The 24023-nt window shown below is 47.1% G+C and overlaps 1 protein-coding gene across 1 annotated transcript in view; it reads right to left on the bottom strand.

Annotated features, from left to right (window-relative positions):
• The window catches only part of ITGA5 (integrin subunit alpha 5), a 228363-nt gene that overhangs the window by 11047 nt on the left and 193293 nt on the right, over positions 1-24023 (bottom strand). The window contains exons 21-28 of the mRNA XM_030198318.1: positions 14651-14740; positions 11338-11417; positions 10196-10276; positions 8529-8631; positions 7462-7620; positions 4774-4875; positions 4505-4624; positions 2033-2134 (exon numbers count right to left, since the gene is read on the bottom strand). Of these exons, the coding sequence (XP_030054178.1) occupies positions 2033-2134; positions 4505-4624; positions 4774-4875; positions 7462-7620; positions 8529-8631; positions 10196-10276; positions 11338-11417; positions 14651-14740 (837 nt within the window). The remainder of the gene's footprint in view (positions 1-2032; positions 2135-4504; positions 4625-4773; positions 4876-7461; positions 7621-8528; positions 8632-10195; positions 10277-11337; positions 11418-14650; positions 14741-24023) is intronic.

The raw sequence follows: 24023 nt of genomic DNA, 5'->3' as shown, positions 1-24023 counted from the left end.
AAGAACCTACGTGTGAGAACAGCCTCCAGATCTGTGTCACACACTCAACCTTCAGGCTGTATCGCCCCTTACACAGTGAGGGGTCAATGTCCAAAGCGATTTAACTGTCCAGAAACGGCTCCTGACCAGTTAAATCGCTTGTGCAGGGCTATCTGCTAATATTAAGCGGTGCACAGGGCTGCCGGGGGGGGGGGGGGGGGGGGGGGGGGGGGAGGGGGAGTGGGGGCAAGATTCTCTTGGACCTGGCCTCCAAGAGGGCCCAGCAGCGGGGTCTGTCTCTCTCCTGCTCCAGATGGGATCCAGGTGATTGTGTTAACGCAATCACCAAGGTCCTGACAGAAGCAGGAGAGCGACAGACTCCGGTGCCAGGCTCCCTTTAGAGGCTGGGGAGCAGCAGACATAGGATTCCAAATTGAAGGCTGCTAGTTTGCCTGGCAGGGGTCCCCAAGCCCCACCAGCAGAAGCCTTCCTCCAGCGCTGTTCTCCGCAGATTCAGTAAATGGTGCCCACATTTGGGCGCCAGACAAAATTAGCGCCCAGCACTATTCTACAAAAGGTGCCCAGGGGTTGAGTGCCCTCATAGAACAGTGTATAGTGCCGATTTATGTACAGCTGCTGAAACCAGGTGTAATTCCTAGTACCCAACTTGAGCACACATCCACGGTATTCTATAACACTGCGTGTAAATTTCCAGAACGCCCCTGACCTGCCCCTCCCGTAGCCACGCCTCCTTTTGGGTCAGGTTATAGAACAGTGTATAGCAAAATGCTCTGGCAAATCCAAATTGGTGCTAATCTACTATAATAAAACGCACCCTCAACGTTCTGAGGACAAAGGTTCTGAACTCAAAGCACAACGATAAAGGGTTCGTAACTTCATGGTGGTGAAGCCATCCCACTATGACTTTGTGCCCCGCCCTTGCGTCAAACGTCATGACGACAAACGAACCCTTTAATGTTGTGCTGTGACTTCAGAAACTTGGCCCACAGAACGTTAAGGGTGACAAAGAAAGAATCGCAAACAAGCAGGGGGAGGAGTAGGGAAACATACTCCTCCCCCTGGATGTCCAACACCCATCCCACGCGCCGTCCCCCACCCAAAGACAAGCACGAAAAAACACAAAAAACAAGAAGCCCCGCTCCAACATGCTGGAGGTGCAACACCCACCCCCGCGCCGCCCCTCCACCAACCCACCCACGAAAAACAAGGAAACAAAAAAAGCAAAGCAAAAACCACCCCCACCCCTACCCACCCTCCCACCGACGCGTAGCTATGCCGCCGGAGAACCCGAAACCCCGCAAGAACAAATCCTGTCTTCTGACTCCGGCGTGATCTTCAGCATTACTAGCCTCTGCAAGCAGGGCTTCTGTGCATCTGACGTCCTGAACGTGCAGGACGTCAGACGCACAGAAACCCGCCCTGCACAGGCTACCAATGCAGATCATGTCGGAGTCAGCACAGCACACAACAGAGGAATTCTGCTGGCGGGATTTTGGGACCCCCACCAGCAAAACTACAAAACGGTAGGGTGGGATGGCGGCGGCGGCGGCGGGGGGGGGGCAGCATTGCACGGCGGTGGGTGCCTCGCGTGGAGAACACTCCAACGAAAACCTTGCTAGTGCCTGTTTCATATGTGTCAGAAACGGGTCTTTATAACTAGTTATCAATAATTGAGTAGTGCCCAATTCTTGCTGTTAATTTGCTCATTACCCAATTTAGCTGTGCGTGCATCTCAAGATCACGCCCAAAGTTTGGCCTGCAAATAAGGGCATCTTATAGATTTCAGGAGTAAATACCAATGTCCTTTAGAGCCCTCTCTGGCATACGTGTTATTTAAGAACAATACTGTCTCCAGTTCCCGCATAGAGAGAGCATCTTTCTGCTTGTAGAGTTCAGACACAGAATTCAGATTTCAGGAGCTTCTGTCCCCCATCCCTCCGGTCCATCTCCCTGTCCCTCCCCCAGTTCAGCTCTCTCTCAAACTGACAAGAGGAGGAAACCCATCCGTCAGCTAACACTGGACAATACTCACCTGATACGATCCCATGGGATAGTTCCGAGGCAGGATTTTATAGGGCATACGCTGGATCTGATACACAGCCTCGCACTGAAGTAGATATGGCTGATTCTCTCTCTGAAAGGCAAAAAAAGGAACACTAACTCAGAGCACTTATTACCCATTGTGTGGCTGATTCATCCAGCTTGAAGGAATGCTGGCCCACGAAGAGAATGCACACCAGTGTTGGGAACCCAGAGCAGCTATGATAGTTCTGCCCTCTGTCGGGCTCCAAGCTTATCGTTAAGAAACTCTGTGGAAAGACAGTCTTGGAGGTTCTCATTAAGCTTTGTGGTGGGTCAGTGTCTGTGCTGGCCTGATCTCTCTCCTCAGGCTACAAAAATATCAGGGAAATCCTCCAAGGGAGCATGTGAGCAGATGGACAGGGCTGTAAAAGGTCACCCTTACAATCAGATTTTGGTTGGGAAAGGAGAACTAACATCTCTGAGGTTAGGCCTTCAAAGAAAATCTTCTCTAAATAAGCTTCATTTTCTTGCATTACTGTCAGGAAGCCTTGCACAAACACAACTTAAATGCCTATGGTCAATATTTAGGAAAGTGACCACTGACTGAAGATATCAAGACAGCTTTAAATTTGGGCTTAACAAATCTCGGACACCAGGTTGCTATGACACCTAGAAATTTGGCTTTGGTGCCTGGATGTGCCTTCTTCAAATGTCATTCAGCACCTGCAGTGGCACAGAAAGAACTCTTTCCTGTATCCATGTGGCCCTCAGATGAGTTTGCACTGCATGGTGCCTGAATTGTTCTGATGGTCTTGCAAAGACCATTGTAGGAGTTTGGGAACCATGTAACTCAATGTGGATACAAGAAGGGAAAAAAAAACAATTGATATGTGGAAGCAGCTATAGGGCAGGGAGGGTAAGAAATGGCCCAGGAGGAACATTGGAGTCAACAAAGTGAATGGGAGAATGGCTGACTCAAACCAGTTGGGGGAGGGAGTGTCACTGGCTGGACAACTAGGTGGGAAGCTTCAGAGAGGGGTACTGACAGGGGGATGATAGATAGGTGACTGGTTAGCTAAGGAGGATGGCAAGTAAAACAAAGAAAGAAATGGCCAAGTTTGGGGGGTGGGGGTTCAAAGGAAACCAAAGACCTTTGGGGATGATGGTGGGGATGATTGAATGGAAGAGTGGGAGTGGCTGCATGGGGTAATGATTATCAGAGGGAAGGGGAAGACTGGAGACAAATTAGTGGTTACTGATAGGGGAGAGAAAACTAGGGACAGACTGCAACAGACAGGCGAGGGGAGCAACAATGTATTCAAGTAAAATCAGGTCCCTAAAGCAACCTCAGCAGCCCTTGGAGAGGGCAAGGTAAAATGTTAGGAGCCAGCTGCTGGAAAGCTAACGCCCCTCCCCCTTTTCAGCCTCTGGGGAGGACAGGGAGGCAGAGAGAGCTGTCATTCTTGTGGCTTAGATGGATCCAGAGAATTAGTCAAGGGCTGCTTCAAAGATATTTCCAGCCATGCTAGCTTCCGCGGTCTGAATATTGATCCTGTTGTGTCCAAGCCGTATAATACTCAAAAGGATTTGTGTTTGAACCATATAAAATCTTTTTTTCATCATTTTTTTTCCTTATGTTTTCAGTTTGGGGTTAGCCAATGCATTGATCTTTTCTTAAAAGTTGTGTGGATAGAAGAGGGATCAGAGGTGTTCTGATAGCAGAGAGTGGCAACATTCCATTGTTCTTAAAAGTACCTAATACATTACTTCAAGCAACATTTTCCAACCTTTTCAAGGCCAAAGCACACCTACGTTTTCAGAGAAACCTCTACTTAACAGGAGAATGGACATGGCCAACAGAAAACTAGAGATGCACTGGAATCCCACCAGAAGCTGGAAGGACTCAAAAAGGAGGTAATAGTGAGGGATACAGGGTGCAATGCATATGCTAAACAAAGCAGGGCCACACCCCGGGACTCATGCTGTACCTAGGAAGGAGAGGCCTGTGTAACCGCTCATAAAGGAGCTCCTGCACATTGAACAGTCACTACTGCTGGTGACTCTTACTGAGAGCTAATGCCAGTGCTGGTTGGACTCTAAGCCTTAGACAAAGGTGGCTTTTTTTCCATTGGGGTTTGAAACACATTCAGAGGTAAGGGGAGCAGCTGTCCTTATCCTATAGTGCTTTGCTGCCAGGAGTAATGGTTAAGTTTGGATTCTGAATATAGTTGCTCACCTTTTCCAAATCTGAGCTCAAAGTGAGTTACAAACAGATACTCAAGTTATTTCCCTGCCTAAGTGAGCTTACTGTACAATCAAAGCTGTACCCTAGGTGACAGAGGACGAAGTGGTTGCTGAAGGTTGCAGGGAGCGTCACTTTATTCCTATTGACTCTACTACAGGGTTACAGGGGAGACTTGCCATCTACTCTGGTTGTGTTCTTGTGAGCTGCTGAAAGTGCAATTGGGGTTACAAAACTCACCTGCATGAAAGTCTGCGCCCAGATTCGGAAGTACATATTCAGGACTGCTGCGTCCCGCTTTTCCAGTGTCCCAACGTCACAACGCAGATGAAAACACTCCACCTGTGACTGCGAGCATCTCTGCAGGGAGAGGAAGAGAAGGTGAGGGAACGCTCTGCACTGCTGCTGCTACCTGTGCTGTGGTACATGGTAGGGACAGTATACTTGTTTAGTTTTCTGACCAATCTGCTCACCCCCAGAAACACTTCAAAAAGCAGCGAGAGACTCACCAATGTATGCGTAGTCCCGGAGGGGTTGCGGTTGAGGTCCCTCCGCTGAATGTGGTGCTCCAGACTCGGTGCTTTTGTTGTAGTCTGCTCTGTTGGAGAATGCTGTAATTAAAGGAAAAATGAGTTAACTGATTGCAGCCTCTCCCTCAATGCCCATCCAGATATTTAAAAAGTTTTCCACAGATTTTTTTAAACAACTTTCTTGAATTATCGCTGTGATGGCATGGATTGAAGCCTGTCAATGCCAAGCTTCAGCCAGCAGGAGGAGCCAAACCTACATAAGACCAGCCATGCTTGGGAAAACCCTGTCGTGCTGGCTCTGCTCCTGGATAACTTGGAATTCATACTTAATAATCACAGGAAGAACCTTTTAGAATTACAAATCAAGTAAAAATGAGCAGGCAGCTGCAGTCCCCCTCCTCCCCCCCAAAAGGGCCCCAAAAGGGGTCATTTCAAAATAGGACTCCTAGGAGTGGAGTGGCCTAGTGGTTAGGGTGGTGGACTTTGGTCCTGGGGAACTGAGGAACTGAGTTCGATTCCCACTTCAGGCACAGGCAGCTCCTTGTGACTCTGGGCAAGTCACAACCCTCCATTGCCCCATGTAAGCCGCATTGAGCCTGCCATGAGTGGGAAAGCGTGGGGTACGAATGTAATAAAAAAAAATAATATATATATATATAAACCCTGAAAAATAAAATTGCCTGATTATTCAAGTAAACTACACTTTGTATTACAACAGTGCTATTCTAGAGTGGAGGAGGAAACCGCAGGGCATCTGAGTGGGTTTGTCCAGTTTGCGGGCAGGCTGGCTTGTGGGTGGGCCTCAAGATGTCCTCCTCTCCCCTCCTATACCTTATCGTGCCTGGTGGTCTAGTGGCTTCTCCAGGGCAGGAGAGAGCCCCCTCTTTACTGCCCAGGGCTGCTGCAGACCGCTTTCGCTGCTGGCACCGCTTCAAAATGGCTGCCTGGAGTTCCAGCAGCAGCCTTGCGAGACTTCCACAGAAGTCTTGTGAGGTCACCGCTGGAACTCTCGGCAGCAAGCGGTCAGCTGCAGCACCAGACAGGAAAGGGGGGCTCTTTCCTGCCCTGAAGAGGCCACCAGGCACGATAAGGTAACGGACAGGAGGGGAGAAGAGGGGAGGGTGGAGCTGTAAAAAAAAGTGGGTGGAGGGAGGCTGAAAAAAAGATTGGGGAGGGGACATACACATGGGGGGGGGGGGGGAAGAGGGAGGGAAAAATACAGAAGGGGAGAGAAGAGGGGAGGGAAAAGAAAAAACATGCTCGTGAAATATACATGTGTAAGCATTTCATGATCATGTATTTAGCATGGAAGAAAACGAATTTCTGTTACTTTACCGGTATTTTCACTGCTTAAAGAATCTGGCTTTCTGGGGGGGGGGGGGGGGGGGGGGTTAAGGTGACACTGTGGTAGAGGGGGAGCGGGTGGGCTGTGGCATGGCGGGGCAGGGTTTGGGCATGACAGGAGACAGAATGAATGTTATTTTGTGTCCTTTTTTTTTTTTTTTTTTTACAGCAAATATGGTAACCCTAAGGAAATGTGTCTGCAGAGAAAAGAGAAAACTGATACCCCGATGATCAGAAGCAAACGCAGGTGCTAGAGGCTGTTAGCACCATACTAACACCTGTGTTTGCTACCACCCCATGATCAGAGCCCCCGAGCGCGTGAAACAATTTGGGAAACTGGTCGAAACCATGGCCTGGGATATGCTCATACCATCTCTCCTGAAGAAACTGTAGGGTGAAACCCCACAACACGTTAAAAATCATCACCACCATCTTAAACTCAAGTGGCAGCCAGTGAAGTGAGAAAAGGTGTGTGTGACATGATCGTACCTCCCCCTCCCAGTCACCATCCTAGTTAACATGTTTTTGCCTAGTTCCAGCTGATGTAAGTTCTGCAGGGGCTGCTCAAATGATTACAAAGCTTAAGACACAGGAGGATACCTGAATGTCCAATTAAGTAACATGTAAGAACCAAAGAGGAAGAAACAGCTTGGAACAGCCTTCCAGTGGAGGTGGTGAGCATACTAATGGAATTTAAACATGCTGGAGACAGAGAAAAAAAGGTAGTAGGAACAGAGCTGAAAAAATAAAATACACTGATGGGGGAGGGAGAAATGGAGGTGGGGGAGGGGGAGATCTGTGCTAGGTTAAGTGTAGGAATTTACATGCTTGAGGCACTGGCCTTAAGGAAAAGGACAAAATGGGGAAGTCAGTGGGGCAGGGTGGGCACAAGGCTGGATTAGCTTAAGGTGCACAGTAGCAATATGGAAATGGGTTTCCTGTTGGGTTCTGCTAAGTACTTCCAGGTGACTCAGAATGGCCACTGCTGGAAACAGATGCAGAGGCTCAATGGACCACTGGTCTGACCCAGCATAGAATTTATGCTCTTCTAATATCCTACCCCTAGGACAGAAACATAACCTTCCTTCAGCCCCAGAACCAAGCAATTCCTCTGGTCATTATCCTCTCTGCATGTTCTTTTCTTAATCACTTAGGGCCTGATTCACTATTCTCTATGGAAATGGACCTTCATGACTTAAATAAAAGGCCTAAAAAATATAAAAATAAAAATGTATTTATTTATTTACTTTATTGGCATTACAGTTTGTGTGTTGTCCAAGTTTATTCAACCTAAAAAGCAGGAAATTCACAGCAAGTCCTTACCAGTAAGTTGTGCTCGTTGATGGGGTGACTAGAAGTACAGTTCATCAGCCTCTGGGTGGAATAATGCATCACGTACATCACCTGCTCATTTTGAAATCTCATCGGACATCTCAGCTCCAGTATACCATGACTGATAGAGCTAGGACCGACATTAACCAGCTGCAAAGGATGAGGAGGACAATTATCCGTATGACAGGTGAGGGCAGCATTCATACAACCTATGGAAAATTACTGTTCAGATTTCCTCACAAAGTAATAATGATGGGTACAGGGACACAAGAACCTCTCACCTCTAGAACTGGATGGCTCAGGGGATGGGCACAAGGATACAGAGCCTCTGACCTCTAGGACTGGATGGCTCAGGGGATAGGCATAGGGATGGAGCGTCTTACCTTTAGGACTGGATTGTTGATTTGTGCAGATTTAGCTGGATATAGGTCTTAGGCTCTGACACCATCAGAATACATGGTGATGGGATGATCGGTGTTTAATAAGAACCAACTTATTACATGACAGTGTAGACATTTCAAACCTTTATGTATCCATGCCATTAAAGAGCATGTGCTCATTCAATATATTTAACATTTTTATTCTATTATATAATTTATTCTATTATATAACAAGGTGGGCTACAAACCGAGGGGTCCTTTTACAAAGGAGCGCTGAAAAGTGGCTTGCAGTAGTGTAGGTGTGGATTTTGGGCGCACGCAGAATCATTTTTCAGCGTACCTGTAAAAAAGGCCTCTTTTTTCCCCCTGAAAATGGACATGCGGCAAAATCAAAATTGCTACGTGTCTATTTTGGGTCTCTGATCTTACAGCCATAGACCTAGCAGTAAAGAATTTGGGTGGTAATGACCTGCACGTATCCACTACAAGCGTCCGAAAAAAAAAATTTTTTTCAGACGTGCGCATCGGACGGCATGCAGTAGTCGGGCGGTAAGTCCATTCTTGCACGCATTGGGTGTGCGTAGGCGCCTACGCGGCTTATTAAAAGGGGCCCCAAATAAGTGAAGTTATATGAAAACATGAAAGCGTGGGTTATGTCATCTGCACTTCCAGGCTCACCTCATACACATGCTCCACCTTTGGACCCAGCTCCTCCTCCTTCACAGGTTTTTGGACTGGCTTCCAGTTCTTGATCGGGAAGGAGAAACTGTCCTTGGAAACACTGAGAAACCATATTACTACTTAGATTGTGAGCCCATTAGGGACAGTCCTAGTACCTGTATAGAAAATTGTACTCGTTAAACACTGTGGGCCAGATTCTATATATGGCACTAAAAAAAACCACGCAAAACTCAATTCCACCCAGGGGCGTAGCCAGACTTCGGCGGGAGGGGGGTCCAGAGCCTGAGGTGAGGGGGCACATTTTAGCCCTCCTCCAGCGCCGCCAACCCCCCCCCCCGCCACCAACTCTTTCGACCCCCTTTCCCGCCGCCAGGAACCCTCCCCCCGCCAGCCGAAGTCCTCTTCTCCGGCGCGGCCACGTTGCTGGCTGATCTGCAAAGCTTCATTACAACGTGCAGGACATCAGACTCACAGAAACAGAACGAAGCCTTGCAGATCAGCCAGCAACGTGGCCGCGCCTCAGAAGAGGACCTCGGTGCCAGCAAAGGAACCTGACGGCAACGGCAGGTTGGCGGTGGGAGGGGGGGGTTCGAGAGAGTCGTTGGCAGGGGAGCCAGGGCCAAATCTACAGGGGCCATGCCCCTGTGGCCCCACGTAGCTATGCCCCTGGTTCTACCTAAGAGTATTCTATAAGATTTACACACAGTGTATAGAATACGCTTAGTCGATATCAACACGCCTAACCTGGCATAAATCCCGGCGTGTAGATTTAGGCAGACTGGGCCATATTTTATAACTACGCATGTAAATTTTGGAACACCCATGAAACGCCCATAAACATGCCCCTTTTGCACTGTGCGCTTCACCGTTTAGGCACAGTTCATTACAGAATGTGCTTACCGAGTTCTGCGTGCAACTTGCAATTATTGTCAATTAGTGCTCATTATTGCTTGTTATGTGCTGTTAAAAATGCTGATTTGCTTGTTGAGCCAATTAAGTTACATGGGTAGTTTTAGAACGCACCTGGATTTCAGTGTGCATGTCTAGGCGCCATATATAGAATCCCCAGGTGTATGCCTTTGTGAAGACCTCAGTGGTATATCAATGCACTAAATAAATAAAGTGTTTATGGTCAATCTTATTATGTATCCTTATTGTCCCTTCCTCTTTGTCTCTCCAAGTAATCACTGAGTACACCTTTATTAGTACTTTTCCTTCCTCTGTGGCAGAGAGCAAGACTGAAATCCTTTCTCCACTGCATTCCCTGTACAGCCACCAGGTGTTGTTGTAAGCAAACTGCTGCCTCTTTAGCTTGCCTCTCTTCCTTTTCTTTCCCTTCCCTTTTACTCTTGCTTTGCATCAGTGATAAGCCTGAGTTTGAGATGAAGAACAGTTTATTTTACAGCAGGAATTCTCAGCCTAGTCCTCAGGAACCAGCCAGCCGGTCAGGTTTCCCCAATACCGACAATGAATGTATACAAATTCTCTCATGCGCAGAGGCAGTGCATGCAAATATATCTCATATTCATTGTGCCTATCTTCAAAACCAGACTGGCCTGGAGTGTCAGGACTGGGTTGAGAACCTCTGAGTTTAGAGTCCAAATGTATTTTGCTTTGCAAAGGCTGGTATTACTAACCTACCCCCTTCCTCCCATTACACTCACCCATTGATGGACATTGTAGAAAATGCCTCCACCTGAAGATCCCAAGGAACCACCTCGCTCCTGGAGTTATTTTCATTCTTGCTGTCAAAGACAAAAACATGGCATCACGTACTTTGTTCCCTTGTCCATCCTTCCCCCCTCTCCAGCCCAGCTTCCCGTGCTACCCATTAGTGTAGTAGTTTACACTTGATCTTCTTGAGTTAATCTTACTCCTGATGCAGGAAAATAAGCAAGGGAAAATCAGTGTAAGATCACAGCAGTAACAGGTAGCTCTGTGGGCATGTAAACACCACAGATTAAATTGCACTCAATCTCAAAAAAAACGTTCTATAGCTAGCATTTTTTTCACTCATTTTCTAGTGCTGAATCTTTAAGCCAGTTCAAGGCTGGTGTTAAGACGCAGCAAGGGTGCAGTGGATTCCCCTGCCTGACGCCCATTTGGTCTTCCAGGGCCTAAAAATGTCTCTGCTGGCACAAGTGAGCCCCCTGACTCCCCACTCCCTGATCTCATGAATAACCCTGTTGGTTCAAGTGGTCCTCCCCTTCCCATGCACCTTTAAACTGGAAGGTAGAGTGATACCCACTTGCTCCTGCATATGCCCCACCATCTTGAAAACTGGTGACATCTGACCCCACACAGTGCATCCTGGGCTGTACTGCATGGGGTTGGTTTGCCAAATTAATGCCTTATTTGGTAGGTTGACATTTTGCACTGTGTCCCACAATGCACAGCATGGGGGTCAAGCGTTTCCACTTTTTCAAGATGGTGCTATGGAGGCATCACTTCTGCCTCCCAACAAAATTGTGCACAGAAGAGGTGGAGGGTCCAAGGGACTCCAACTGGACCACTGGGGTAATCTGTGGTGTCAGGGTGGTGGGAGGTCTGGGGGCCCATGTTGACCACCAGGGATCCAAGTAATCAGGTCAGGAGATTTTGCACAAGACCTCCAGTTGACACTAGCAGAGACATGTCTATGCATATGCTAGGTAGCATTTTTTTGTGCTAGGCTTATTTGTATAAATATTTGGTTATTGCGTTGGGGAACTAAGTTTCAGCATTAGTCATGCACTAGAAAGCTGTGTGCTAATGGCACTAATGCAAGCTTATGGCATCCACCACCCCTCCCCTGGTATTCACATACCTGCGAACCTGAAACTCAATCTGCACCTTCTGCCTGGAGTCCCGGAGGAGGGGCACAGTGAACCTCAGGCCTCCCCACAGCTTTGATCGGGAATGAAAGGCGAAACAGATGGAGACATGAAATGGAATAAAAGTTACAGTGAATGAAAAATTCATAGAGCGGGACCAAAGAGGTAATGAAAGACCAGAGAGGAAAAATAATTACTCTTAATTTGAGTATTCTTAGAACACTCTAAACCAGGGAATTTTACATCAAAAGTACATGCAGGTACAAAGAGTCTCTGCCTTACTCAGCTTAAAATCTAAAGGCTTGATATTCAAAGTTTTTGAACCAAGCCAGAGAGGCTTTCTGTCCAGTTAAACTGCTTGTCCCACTCTATCTGCTGATATTCAGTAGCACCTAAGTGAGTAGTGACACTGCAGTATCCAGATAATACCAGGGTAGTCCAGGGGCAGAGCCAGTGCCTGGATAACTGGGCAGACAGGAGCACATAAAAAGCAGTCCTCTCTTTGCCTGGTTAGCTATCTGATTACTGGCACTGAATATCAGCTGGTGCCTGGATAATTTCTGGGTAGCAGACTGAACACCTGTGGGCTCCCTTCCTGCCCCCCACCCCTCTAAAGAACGCTGTCATCCTCCCTCCAACACCCCCTCCTGAAAAGAACTGGGCCCCCTTTTCCAATTTGCATATCTCCCCAACTAGATTCCCCCACCTTTTGTAGGCCCCCAGGCCTACCCTTCTATCCCTAGAGGTCTGGAGGGGGGGGGGGGGGGGTCACTGGGGCAGAAGCAAACCTCACTTGCTCTTGCCCATCACTGCTGCTGTATCAAAATAGCTGCCACAAAGAGAAAACTAAAAACTTCTCTGGATAGGGAGTCAGTATTTGATTTGCACAGAGAAAAATATAGCTACTGGTAGCCTTCATTTCACTTTTGAAAAGTCCTTGAAAGCATTTGCGGTTTACTTTCTATGGGCATTCAGGTTAATGCTTTTATAAACAATAAAAAGAAAAGAAAAAGGAAAAAAGTTTTTTTTTTGGAAGTTAAAACAAGTTTGTAGGATCAGACATTATTTTCAGCAGAATCAATTTAAATTACTGGTTCAACCATGTATTGTAACATAGACTACTGTAATAATTTGTATGTGAGCTGTTCTAAGCAAACTATAATCAACATTAGAAATCCTTCAAAATACTTTGGGCAAGACTTTAATATATCAGGCAAGGAGGAACATCGAGTAGCGTTCAAACTGAGCTGTCTGATTTTATAAACAAGATACGAATTGGGTACTACACTTTCCAACTGCAAAAAGGGTGCAAAGAAAAGCTACGAGGATGGTATGGGATTTGCGTTACAAGACGTATGAGAAGAGACTTGCTGACCTGAACATGTATACCCTGGAGGAAAGGAGGAACGGGGGTGATATGATACAGACGTTCAAATATTTGAAAGGTATTAATCCGCAAACAAACCTTTTCCAGAGATGCGAAGGCGGTAGAACGAGAGGGCATGAAATGAGATTGAAGGGGGGCAGACTCAAGAAAAATGTCAGGAAGTATTTTTTCACAGAGAGAGTAGTGGATGCTTGGAATGCCCTCCCGCGGGAGGTGGTGGAGATGAAAACAGTAACGGAATTCAAGCATGCGTGGGATAAGCATAAAGGAATCCTGTGCAGAAAGAATGGATCCTCAGGAGCTTAATTGAGATCGGGTGGCAGGGCTGGTGGTTGGGAGGCGGGGATAGTGCTGGGCAGACTTATACTCTCTGTGCCAGAGCCGGTGGTGGGAGGCAGGGATAGTGCTGGGCAGACTTATACGGTCTGTGCCCTGAAGAGCACAGGTACAAATCAAAGTAGGGTATACACAAAAAGTAGCACATATGAGTTATCTTGTTGGGCAGACTGGATGGACCGTGCAGGTCTTTTTCTGCCGTCATCTACTATGTTACTATGTAAATATAGGAGGGTGTATGGTCAGTCCCTGGCGTATCAGACAACATTATTTGGAATGTTCTACCATTCAAAATTAGAAGATAATTGGAACCATTTTTTTTTTTTTTAGAAGTCTCTTGAAATGTAGGTTGGTGATTAATAGCCAATACTTATATTTTATTGTAGCTCTTAAAAATGTCTAATACATCTCTTTTGTGATCCGCATTAGACTCTTGTGGGTAAATTGCAGCTGGCTAGTAAGTTTTATTTGTATTGTATCCGGTGCTGTATCTATGAAAATAGTATCCCTCACCAGCTGATCTGCACCTCATATTTGATGGTATTGACAAGGGAGGGTTTGGAGGGTTCCCTCCTTCAGGAACTAAAGGGAGGTGAGGGAAGAAGTTTTTAGTGTGCACAGATTCTGCCTAATTTGTCCTAACAGACTTGAGTTATGAACTGAGGATTTCTGGACTGTGTAACACTGCTTTACTGTGCCCTACATGTATAAAGAACCAGCTACACTGACTGAACTGATTTTTTTCCTTTTCACCAACTTGCTGTGAAGGTTTCAGATTTGAACCATTTAAGCAGATGTTGTATATTGTTCCTGTCCAACTGTGACACCAGGGGCCCCGAAAAACGGTCTTTCCCCCCCCCCCCCCCCTTTAGAAAGGGATTTAGAGAGCACGGAGATTCAAGTTACTCCATCTATGCACTGTGCCCTTCATTTCTGCTAGCCAGGGAAAAAGGGCGTTAATACTCTCAATGCTAGGCCAGTTACACAACCTGATGAATGGAGAGAGAGGGAGAGTTATTTCACGCTCGAAATAGCTCACAGAATATCGTCTGTCCAGACAAGCTGATCCCATAGCGAGAGGAATCTCACTCAGAACTACTGTACCTCTTTCAGCTCCCCTGACTATACACTCTTACTACCAGTGCCCTGCAAAAGCAGCAGAGAATCCCATAAGGACACAGCCACTAGGAGAGACATCAGCTGTGATACAGGAAGAGGTCACCATCTATGATGGCTTTTGATCTCAGGACAAGGTCTCTGTGGAGGCCACCTGCTCATTCTATCAGAGTCCTGCCAGCCACAGCAATGGCAAGGTAGGAACTGTACCAATATCCTTACAGGTAGCAGTAACAGGCAGACCAACTATAAAATGTGCATGCACACCTAACAGCTAGACCCATCTCCTGCATCACAGCGTGTGTGTGTGTTTATGCACATCCCATGTGAAACTGAGCTGGCACACAGCTGTGCCCACTACTTCCCCATTTTCAATCACAGCTCAGGATTTAAACATTTCCATTACTCTGCAGAAACCTCGCCCCTCCCCTCCCCCAAGATGAGAAAGGTCTCCTGTAGTTACTCACGCTGGTGCCAGACTTCATGGGGTTCCCGAGGTCACAGATCACCACCTGGGTTTGGTTCTCTTCATAGGTACAAGGGAGAATGGAGAGAGACTGCAGAAAAAAAAAAAAAAACACACACAGGCACCAGTCATGAGATTGCGTGGAGCAGATCCAGGGGAATGAGGTGTGTGCAAAAGTGAGACAGAGAGTAGTGAGAAGAGAGTGCAGGGAGGAGTACCTGGGTTCTGAAACCTCTCTCCATGGACTACCTGCTCTTCCATCCTCTCTACCACTCTCCCTTATGTACACAAAGCGTTTGATTTATTTATCTTTGCTACTAAATACATAGAAAAGGTCAAACAAGTAAAAAGGCGAGACCTTTTTACTGGAGTAACTTAATACACCGGCTTGGAGATGAGTTTTTGAGAGCTTTGCTCCCCTTGCTGAGGTCAATACAGAAGATGCGTGAATACACAAATGCATTACACACAGATTTACACAGGTGATTTCATCAATCACATCCGCTTTCCCCACGACATCTTTTTTAACTTCAGAAAGTGAGGGAGACTGGCAGCAGAATTTACCACTACAGAGGAATTAAGCCTGCTGCTGTGTGAGAACTCTTATCTCTGTTAAGTCCCTTTGTGTTTGGTTCAAACTGTTTGACAATTGTAGTTTCAAACATTTCATGTTCACAGCAGTTTGGATGTTCCTGTCTAGAATCCTCATCCTAAAGAAGGATGCTCCTCTTGATTTTCATAATACATATGCATGAGTTATATTTGGATACAATAGAAACAGTACGTACTAATCAACATCGTGCATTGTGGAAATCTTGAAAACCTGACTGGGTTCTGGCCCTTCAGGACCAAGGTTGCCACCCACCCCCTAAGTTAGAATAAATCTTCACAGACATGAGAACACATGACCGGGGGGGGGGGACCATGGGGGATATTCTTTTAGTTAGAGACCACTGCACCAGTGACCTTTTGGTCAGGCTATGATAAAGGGACATTCAGAACGATACAACAATATAAGCCATTTGAAATCAAAATGATCAAAGACTGATCCAAACACAAAAGGACAGAGTATTTGCTTCCTCTCCTATTACAGTCTTCCTATGTCTGTCCCTCTCAGTATCTTCATGGACATGCAGGACAGAACAGCATCAGACCAGAATGCTCTCCCAGAGCCCAGAAAAGCCTAGAAAGCTTCCTGCGAGTTCTTCCGCCTGTGTGCCCATTGCTCCTCCTCCTCAGTTTGTTTCATCTGCCCAGTCGGACAGAAAAGATTCTGCCCTCGTTCTTCATTTCTCTCTAAACTAAAATTTTAGGGCCCAATATTTAACCTATGGCAGTCAGTGGTTTTTATGCTACTGACAGCACTGGACTGAATTAAACCTGGATATTCAATGCCAGGCCATGTCCAGGCTCTGACATTGAACATACGAGTATTCACCTGGAAGTTAACTGGGCACCGGCTGATATTCAGACTGGTGCCTGGTTAGCTTGGCAGATAAAGTTAGGACAGCCTTTTGCTGCCTAACTTTATGTACTTACCAGACTGAAAGAATCAACCAAGCTCTGTCCCCGGACTGTTCCAGCACTGACCAGACAGTACCACAGCACTCAGAGGCGATATTCAGTGGAACTACCCACTTAATTGCCACCGAATATTGGCGGATGGTTAGCTCAGTGGAGCCTCTCCTGCCTGGGTAAGTGCTTTTGAGTATCAGGCCCTTAATAATTTATAAGTCCCTTGCAAAGAAGAGAAAGAACCACCAAACTATGTGCTCAAGAAGATCAGTCTCTCAGAGGACAGTCCCAAGCCCTCCCAGGACTGATGGTAGGATTCCTACTTGAATCTCTTGCTATCTGCTGTGACTGCCACATGGGTCCAGAAGATCTGCTAGCACTGGCACCCTCAAATGGCATCCTTCCTTTCAGGGAATGCAGGGACCGGACCCTCACTCCAAGTGATCTCCCTTCTACAGAGTGGACTACATGAGACAAGAGCTCTTTGGCCTTGGAGCAGTCACAATGGTGGCTAGGACCTCACTGGTCACCAATGCCTGATCCCAAAGAGGATCAACCTCTCTAGGGCTCCCTGCGAAGAGGCAGGCAGTATTTAGACCATGGAGATCTCTCCATCCACGATGCCCCTTGCAGGGCCAAAGGGTTTGCTTTTGCTCCTGGCTCTGTGAATGCCATTATAGGCTCCACATCCCAAATCTGCAATGCCCACAGAGGTGCAGCAACACTTCCTCCTCTGCAGCCAGTGAGACGGTGCCTACATCACTGATGCCAACTAGGGTCATAAGGACCTGGGACAGCCTGAGCTGCACAATGGGCTATCAACATTGGCCAAAGGAGGACCAGCACTGATGGGAATGTCTCTGGTGCTGATAATCCAGAACATTCCCCACACAGTTCTGTTGTGAAGATAAGATGCTGCTTGTTGTGCTCTGAGCCACAGTACTGTTTCCCAGCCTTTACTTCAACACCGCTCCTTGCACCATTTTCTCATTCGAGTGAAAACACAAAGAATGTGACCGTTGGGCAGACTGGATGGACCATGCAGGTCTTTATCTGCCCATTCTTCAGCGTTCCACTTTCTCCCTCCAGTGACATGAAGGGGCATTTTCGAAAGAAACGTCTAAGTTTGGATTTGGACGTCTTTGTAAAATGACCAAATCTGGAAGCGGGGAAAACTGTATTTTCAAAAAAAGATGGACGTCCATCTTTCGTTTTGAAAATACCATCAAAGACATCCAAATCCAAGGACATCCTTAAATTTGGACGTCCTTGGATTTGGCCGTCTTTGACTTTCGGCAATTTTCTAAATCAAAGATGTCCAAGTCAAAAACGTCCAAATGCAAGCCATTTGGACGTGGGAGGAGCCAGCATTTGTAGTGCACTGGTCCCCCTGACATGCCAGGACACCAACCGGGCACCCTAGGGGGCACTGCAGTGGACTTCATAAAATGCTCCCAGGTACATAGCTCCTTTATATCTTGTGTGCTGAGCCCCCCAAAACCCACTACCCACAACTGTGCACCACTACCATAGCCCTTACGGGTGAAGGAGGCACCTATATGTGGGTACAGAGGGTTTGTGGTGGACTTTGGAGGGCTCGCTGTTTCCTCCACAAATGTAACAGGTGGGGGGGGTATGGGCCTGGGTCCGCCTGTCTGCACTGCAATACCCACTAAAACTGCCCCAGGGACCTGCATGCGCTGTCATGGACATCTGAGTATGACATCTGAGGCTGGCATAGAGGCTGGAACGATGATGTTTTTCAGGGGGGGAGGGGGTTAATGACCACTGTGGGAGTAACGGGAAGTCATCCCCGATTCCCTCCGGTGGTCATCTGGTCATTTCGGGCACCTTTCTGTGCCTTATTTATAAAAAAAACACGTCTGGGTTCAAACGTCCAAGTTTTACTTTAGGACGTTCTTCCTTTTTTCGATTATGGCTCAAAGACATCCAAGTCTTAGGCACGCCCAAGTCCCGCCTTCATCACGCCCCCTTGAAATTTGGACATTCTTGTGACGGACTGCAGTTGGAGACGTCCAAAATCAGCTTTCGACTTTACTGATTTGGACATCCCTGGGAGATGGACGTCCATGTTCCGATTTATGTCGAAAGATGGACGTCCATCTCTTTCGAAAATGAGCCTGAAAGTCTCTGTCCACTTTCAGCCTCTAGGTAACCAAGAGAATAAAAAATTCAGTGTGCCTCTGTTAGCCACCCAGCTGTAGAGTGTCTGTGACTTCAGCTGAAAGTCTTTAGCCTAGTAAATCTCTCATTAACCAAGCCAAAATAAGTGCTGATTTTCCAGACCATGTAGGTGCCAAAAACAAATGGATTTTTGATTCATTGAGACCAATATCCACCCTTTTCTCCCTCATACCCAGGTTTCCAACTTATAAAAGCCCCCGAGTTTCCCCCGCGGGAATACACCTGTAGAAAAGTCCTTCCTTTCAAACTAAGCCACTCTCATTACTGATACTTAGCCTTAACAATCTGGTACTATACAGCTGTAGCAGTTTTTCTAGAGCTTTTTCACTTTTGGGCAAACTCCCAGGCATCCCACCATCAGTCTCATGGGAAACACCATCAAAATGCAAAACACTCCCATAGGACCCTTTCATGCTATCCTATCTTTAGAATTCATCAAAGCTCACAGAAAAATCAATAGACTTCATTGCTTCTACCACATCTGAGTATGTTCCCCACCCTCTTTAGCCAAAGTGTTTGTACCATCTACTATAAAAGATAAAGCTCTCCACACTCCTACTGGTCTGCGAGGTCTTCCACAGATGCTCAACCACTCCAAACTACTCAAAGAACGCGTCACTTTATCAACCACAAATACAAAGGATAAACAAGTAAGTGAAACTGGCCTCAAGAAATTGAGATTCCATTGGCTGAAACACAACAAACTTTATTAGTGCAAAACACAGTGTGTTGGGTCCTTAAACAGACTGTATTAGGGATCACCTATAGATCACAGTATATTATAGAAGTCCAAATAACCCAATGTTTCTTCCTTTGGAATGTTGGAACCAACCACCACATAGTATCTAACATCAAGACATCAACCATGTCTTCTCATCTATGGCTCCTGTAATATCACTGGTAAAATTCTCCATATTAACCACCTATGGGTTTGGGCAGCGCTCTACGGCTCCTGGATAACCAACGGGCTTACCCTTATACAGACTGCAACTAAATGGCAATGTTTAAGAGACAGGATCCTTCCACACTAACACAGGAAAACCTTCCAGGCGTCCTTTCACACCAATGTTAACCGAGTGGTCCTATCCAGACTGTTTTTGCTATGCCTAGAACGTGAAACCACAAAACTGCTTTGTGTCTGTATCAGGAGGCCTGCGGAAGGCTGTGCAAAGCCAGGCTTCACTTTGTATCACATTTGCTGTTTGGGGTGTTACAAAGTCTGATGGAAGTCAGCAGTTGAGCCCATTCACTGACAAAGAAGTTACATTTCATTCACTATTCTATTTGTCCATACAATTCAAATACTGAAGCAGAATGAGACTAGAACAAACCTCATTTCCTTCCTTCCCTGCTAGTATGCTTCCAATCCCTAAAGCACTCAAAAGTAGAGAAAATCTCAGGCTCCAAGTTCCTTAGAGAAGATTTTTTTTTAAGTGTTTTTATTAAAGGAAAAGTCACATCACACTCCATAACAGTCCGTAACAGTAAACCAGCTGACTCAAGCATTGCAAACATCAGCAAAACCTTTTCTCACATCCCTACATACTCTCATGTTACTCTTCAGCTGAGTAATCTCTTTCAATGAGCAGACATCCTGGAAATTGTTAGTCAATCCGAAATACTCCCCTCCTTCTCCATTTCCACACGAGATGGGCATGCAGTATACATCTTGGCTGCAGACCTGCACTGCCACATGACTCAGCAGGCTATCCCGCAGGAAAGATTTGTTGCTATCACTGCCTTATGAGGCCATCTGTTTCTTCATTGGCTGTCTGCCTGAGATCTTTCTGCTTGCATTATATTGTATTATCTGTGTGCCCACCTCCATATTCTCAATGGCACGAAAAGACATTAGTCAGGGTTGAATACCATGTCAAAGACGCCTACAAACAGTGACATTCTGCAATTTTGGTGCAGAAAGAGATATGTGCAGGTAGCAACTTTGGATTATTTAATGTGTACCTGTGCTGTTTGTTGGCGTCTTTATGTATTTCAAGATTTGGAATTTTCCATTGACTGGTTTACAGAATTACGATTCGTGATTACTGCTAGACCCCTGATGCAGGTGATTTCACCAAAACACGGATCGTGCCGGGGTCTGATTAATAAAATATTGAGTTGACGCCCTACTCTTGAAGGATCCTTGTACTTTGTTTTGTAGTTTCCCCACTCCCCTAGGTGTGCTTTGGATTCCCTCTCCTGCAGAATACCAAAAAGTACCAAGATTCCATGCTACCGACACCAGGGATTAGTGGCTTTCAACACAACACAAACCCACTGTGGAAAAAATGCTTCTATTCTGATGCTATTGTAAGTTTCATATAAATGTTGGAAGGAAAAGCCTCAGACCCTAGCCTGGAACTCAGCTGTTGTCACAGACTTCAAAAAGGGCTCCTCATAGACTAAAAACCTTCCAAACATCAAATACATACTGTATTCTAATATAATAAAACGCACCCTCAACGTTCTGAGGACAACGTTCTGAAGTCACTCAGACTCCCCAGAACGGTTCGTAAGTTCGTGGTGGTGAAGCCACTGACCAAGACTCGCTGCCCCGCCCTCGCGTCAAACATCATGACGTCGAGGGCGGGGAAAAATAAACGGATCGCGAGGGCACAAAAAAAACCAAACAAACTGATCGCACCCACGCACGGTGCGTTTTAGTATATTAGATTTACCTCCGTGGTGGCGGTTCCGGCAGCGCAGCGTCACGGAAGTAGGCGGCGCTCCCGACGTCTGTACCCTTCCCTTCGCTGTGTTCCGCCTTCTTCTGACGTCAATGATGACATCAGAAGAAGGCGGAACACAACGAAGGGAAGGCTAGACGTCGGGAACGCCGCCTCCTTCCCTGACGCTGCGCTGCCGGAACCGCCACCACGGAGGTAAATTAAAAAAAAAAAAAGAAAAGGGATGTTGGGGGGCTAGAAGAGGGTGGGCAGCAAAGTTGAACACTGGGAGCAGGAGGGCAGGGGAAAAACAACAGCATGGATGCGAAGGGGGGGGGGGAAGAAGAGGGCGGGCCAGGCTGGGACATGGGAGAGAGAGGAGCATGGATGCGAGGGGGGGGTCATGGAAGGAAGAGAGGGGAATTGCAGGAAAAGGAAGAATGGAGGGGGCAGGGGACACAGGAGCATGGATGGGCATGGATTGGGAGGGCAGGCCTCAGGCAGAGAGGGGAATTGCTGGATAGGGATGAATGGAGGGGCCAGGTGACAGAGGAACATGGATTGGAAGGGCAGGACTCAGGGAGAGGGGAATTGATGGATAGGGATGAATGGAGGGGACAGATGGGCATGGATGCATATGGATTGCAGGGCAGGCCTCAGGCAGAGAGGGGAATTGCTGGATAGGGATGAATGGAGGGGCCAGGTGACAGAGGAACATGGATTGGAAGGGCAGGACTCAGGGAGAGGGGAATTGATGGATAGGGATGAATGGAGGGGACAGATGGGCATGGATGGATATGGATTGCAGGGCAGGCCTCAGGCAGAGAGGGGAAATGCTGGATAGGGAAAAATGGAGGGGCCAGGTGACAGAGGAGCATGGATGGGCATGGATTGGAAGGGCAGGACTCAGGGAGAGGGGAATTGCTGGATAGGGATGAATGGAGGGGACAGATGGGCATGGATGGATATGGATTGCAGGGCAGGCCTCAGGCAGAGAGGGGAAATGCTGGATAGGGAAAAATGGAGGGGCCAGGTGACAGAGGAACATGGATTGGAAGGGCAGGACTCAGGGAGAGGGGAATTGATGGATAGGGATGAATGGAGGGGACAGATGGGCATGGATGGATATGGATTGCAGGGCAGGCCTCAGGCAGAGAGGGGAATTGCTGGATAGGGATGAATGGAGGGGCCAGGTGACAGAGGAGCATGGATGGGCATGGATTGGAAGGGCAGGACTCAGGGAGAGGGGAATTGCTGGATAGGGATGAATGCAGGGCACAGATGGGCATGGATGCATATGGATTGCAGGGCAGGCCTCAGGCAGAGAGGGGAATTGCTGGATAGGGATGAATGGAGGGGCCAGGTGACAGAGGAACATGGATTGGAAGGGCAGGACTCAGGGAGAGGGGAATTGATGGATAGGGATGAATGAAGGGGACAGATGGGCATGGATGGATATGGATTGCAGGGCAGGCCTCAGGCAGAGAGGGGAAATGCTGGATAGGGAAAAATGGAGGGGCCAGGTGACAGAGGAGCATGGATGGGCATGGATTGGAAGGGCAGGACTCAGGGAGAGGGGAATTGCTGGATAGGGATGAATGGAGGGGACAGATGAGCATGGATGGATATGGATTGCAGGACAGGCCTCAGGCAGAGAGGGGAAATGCTGGATAGGGATGAATGGAGGGGGCAGGTGACAGAGAAACATGGATGGCCATGGATTGGGAGGGCAGGCTCAGGGAGAGAGGGGAATTGCTGGAAAAGGATGAATGGAGGGGGCAGGGGACAGATGGCCATGGATTGGGAGGGCACGGCTCACACTCTCTCTCTCATATACAATGTCTTTCTGACTCTCACTCTCACACACTCTGTCTCACACTGTATCACATTCACTCTCTATGTGCCACACAGTCACTCACACACTCGCTTGGTCTCATACACTCACTCTCACAGAGAATCTGTGTCTCACACACACTCTCTCTCTCGCCCACACACACACACTCTCTCTCACACTGTGTCTCACATACACACTTGCACACACTCTCATTCTCACACACACACTCTCTCACAAACACACTCACACCCAGACTCACTCTCTCTCTCACACACTCACACTTTCACTCTGACTCTCAAACAGTCACTCTCACATACACTCTCCCAAACATACACACTCCGAGGAAAACCTTGCTAGCGCCCGTTTCATTTGAGTCAGAAACGGGCCTTTTTTACTAGTATTTAAATATTCTTGTGACTTTAAACATCAAATTTCTTCTTTCATTAATATTTGTTTAGCTATTTTAAATTAATGGAAATGATTCTAAAAACAGATCATATTACTGCTGATAGACAGGTCCCACCGACGATGATGGCCAGCGTTTCAAAAGACCTTGGCACACAATGGCTTGGCAGTAAAAACAGGGGGGTTGATCCTTGATAAAGCCTCGAGTCGGTGAATGTGATTCATGTCTGGTGCTAATGACCCTCTACTTTGGGCAGTTCAGAGTGATTAAAATTGTATCATCAACTGACCCCTATACTGGTTCAATAAAAAATTCTTTATTATTCTGGTCATTCTTCTCTGCACTTTCCCTAATTCTGCTGTATAGGCTTTTTCTGGAATCTGGAGAGCGTTTCTGGTCTGGCCCCATTGAGTTGTAGCTGATTACTGTCCACAGAAAACCCCGTTAATAACCTACCTCACTTTTCTCCTCCCTCTGCAGACATGTTCCTTCCCCCTCACTTTACAATTCTTTGCAGCTTTAGAAATAACCACTACCATTGTAAAGTAAAAGATAAATGTATGCGAACACTTAGAAAATTTCATTCCTGGCTTAGAGAGTGGAGTAGCAGCTGGTGGTTATAGCAGCAGGCTGAGAACCAGAGAGGCCAGGGTGCAAATCCACTGGGTCTCCTTGGGACCATGGGTAAGTCACTTAACCCTCCACTGGCTCAGGTACAAAGACTGTAAGCCCTTTGAGAGCAAGAAAG

This window comes from Microcaecilia unicolor, chromosome 3 (assembly GCF_901765095.1).
Source record: "Microcaecilia unicolor chromosome 3, aMicUni1.1, whole genome shotgun sequence".
In the NCBI taxonomy this organism is placed as follows: Eukaryota; Metazoa; Chordata; class Amphibia; order Gymnophiona; family Siphonopidae; genus Microcaecilia; species Microcaecilia unicolor.
This window is presented reverse-complemented; position numbering and strand designations above follow the sequence as displayed.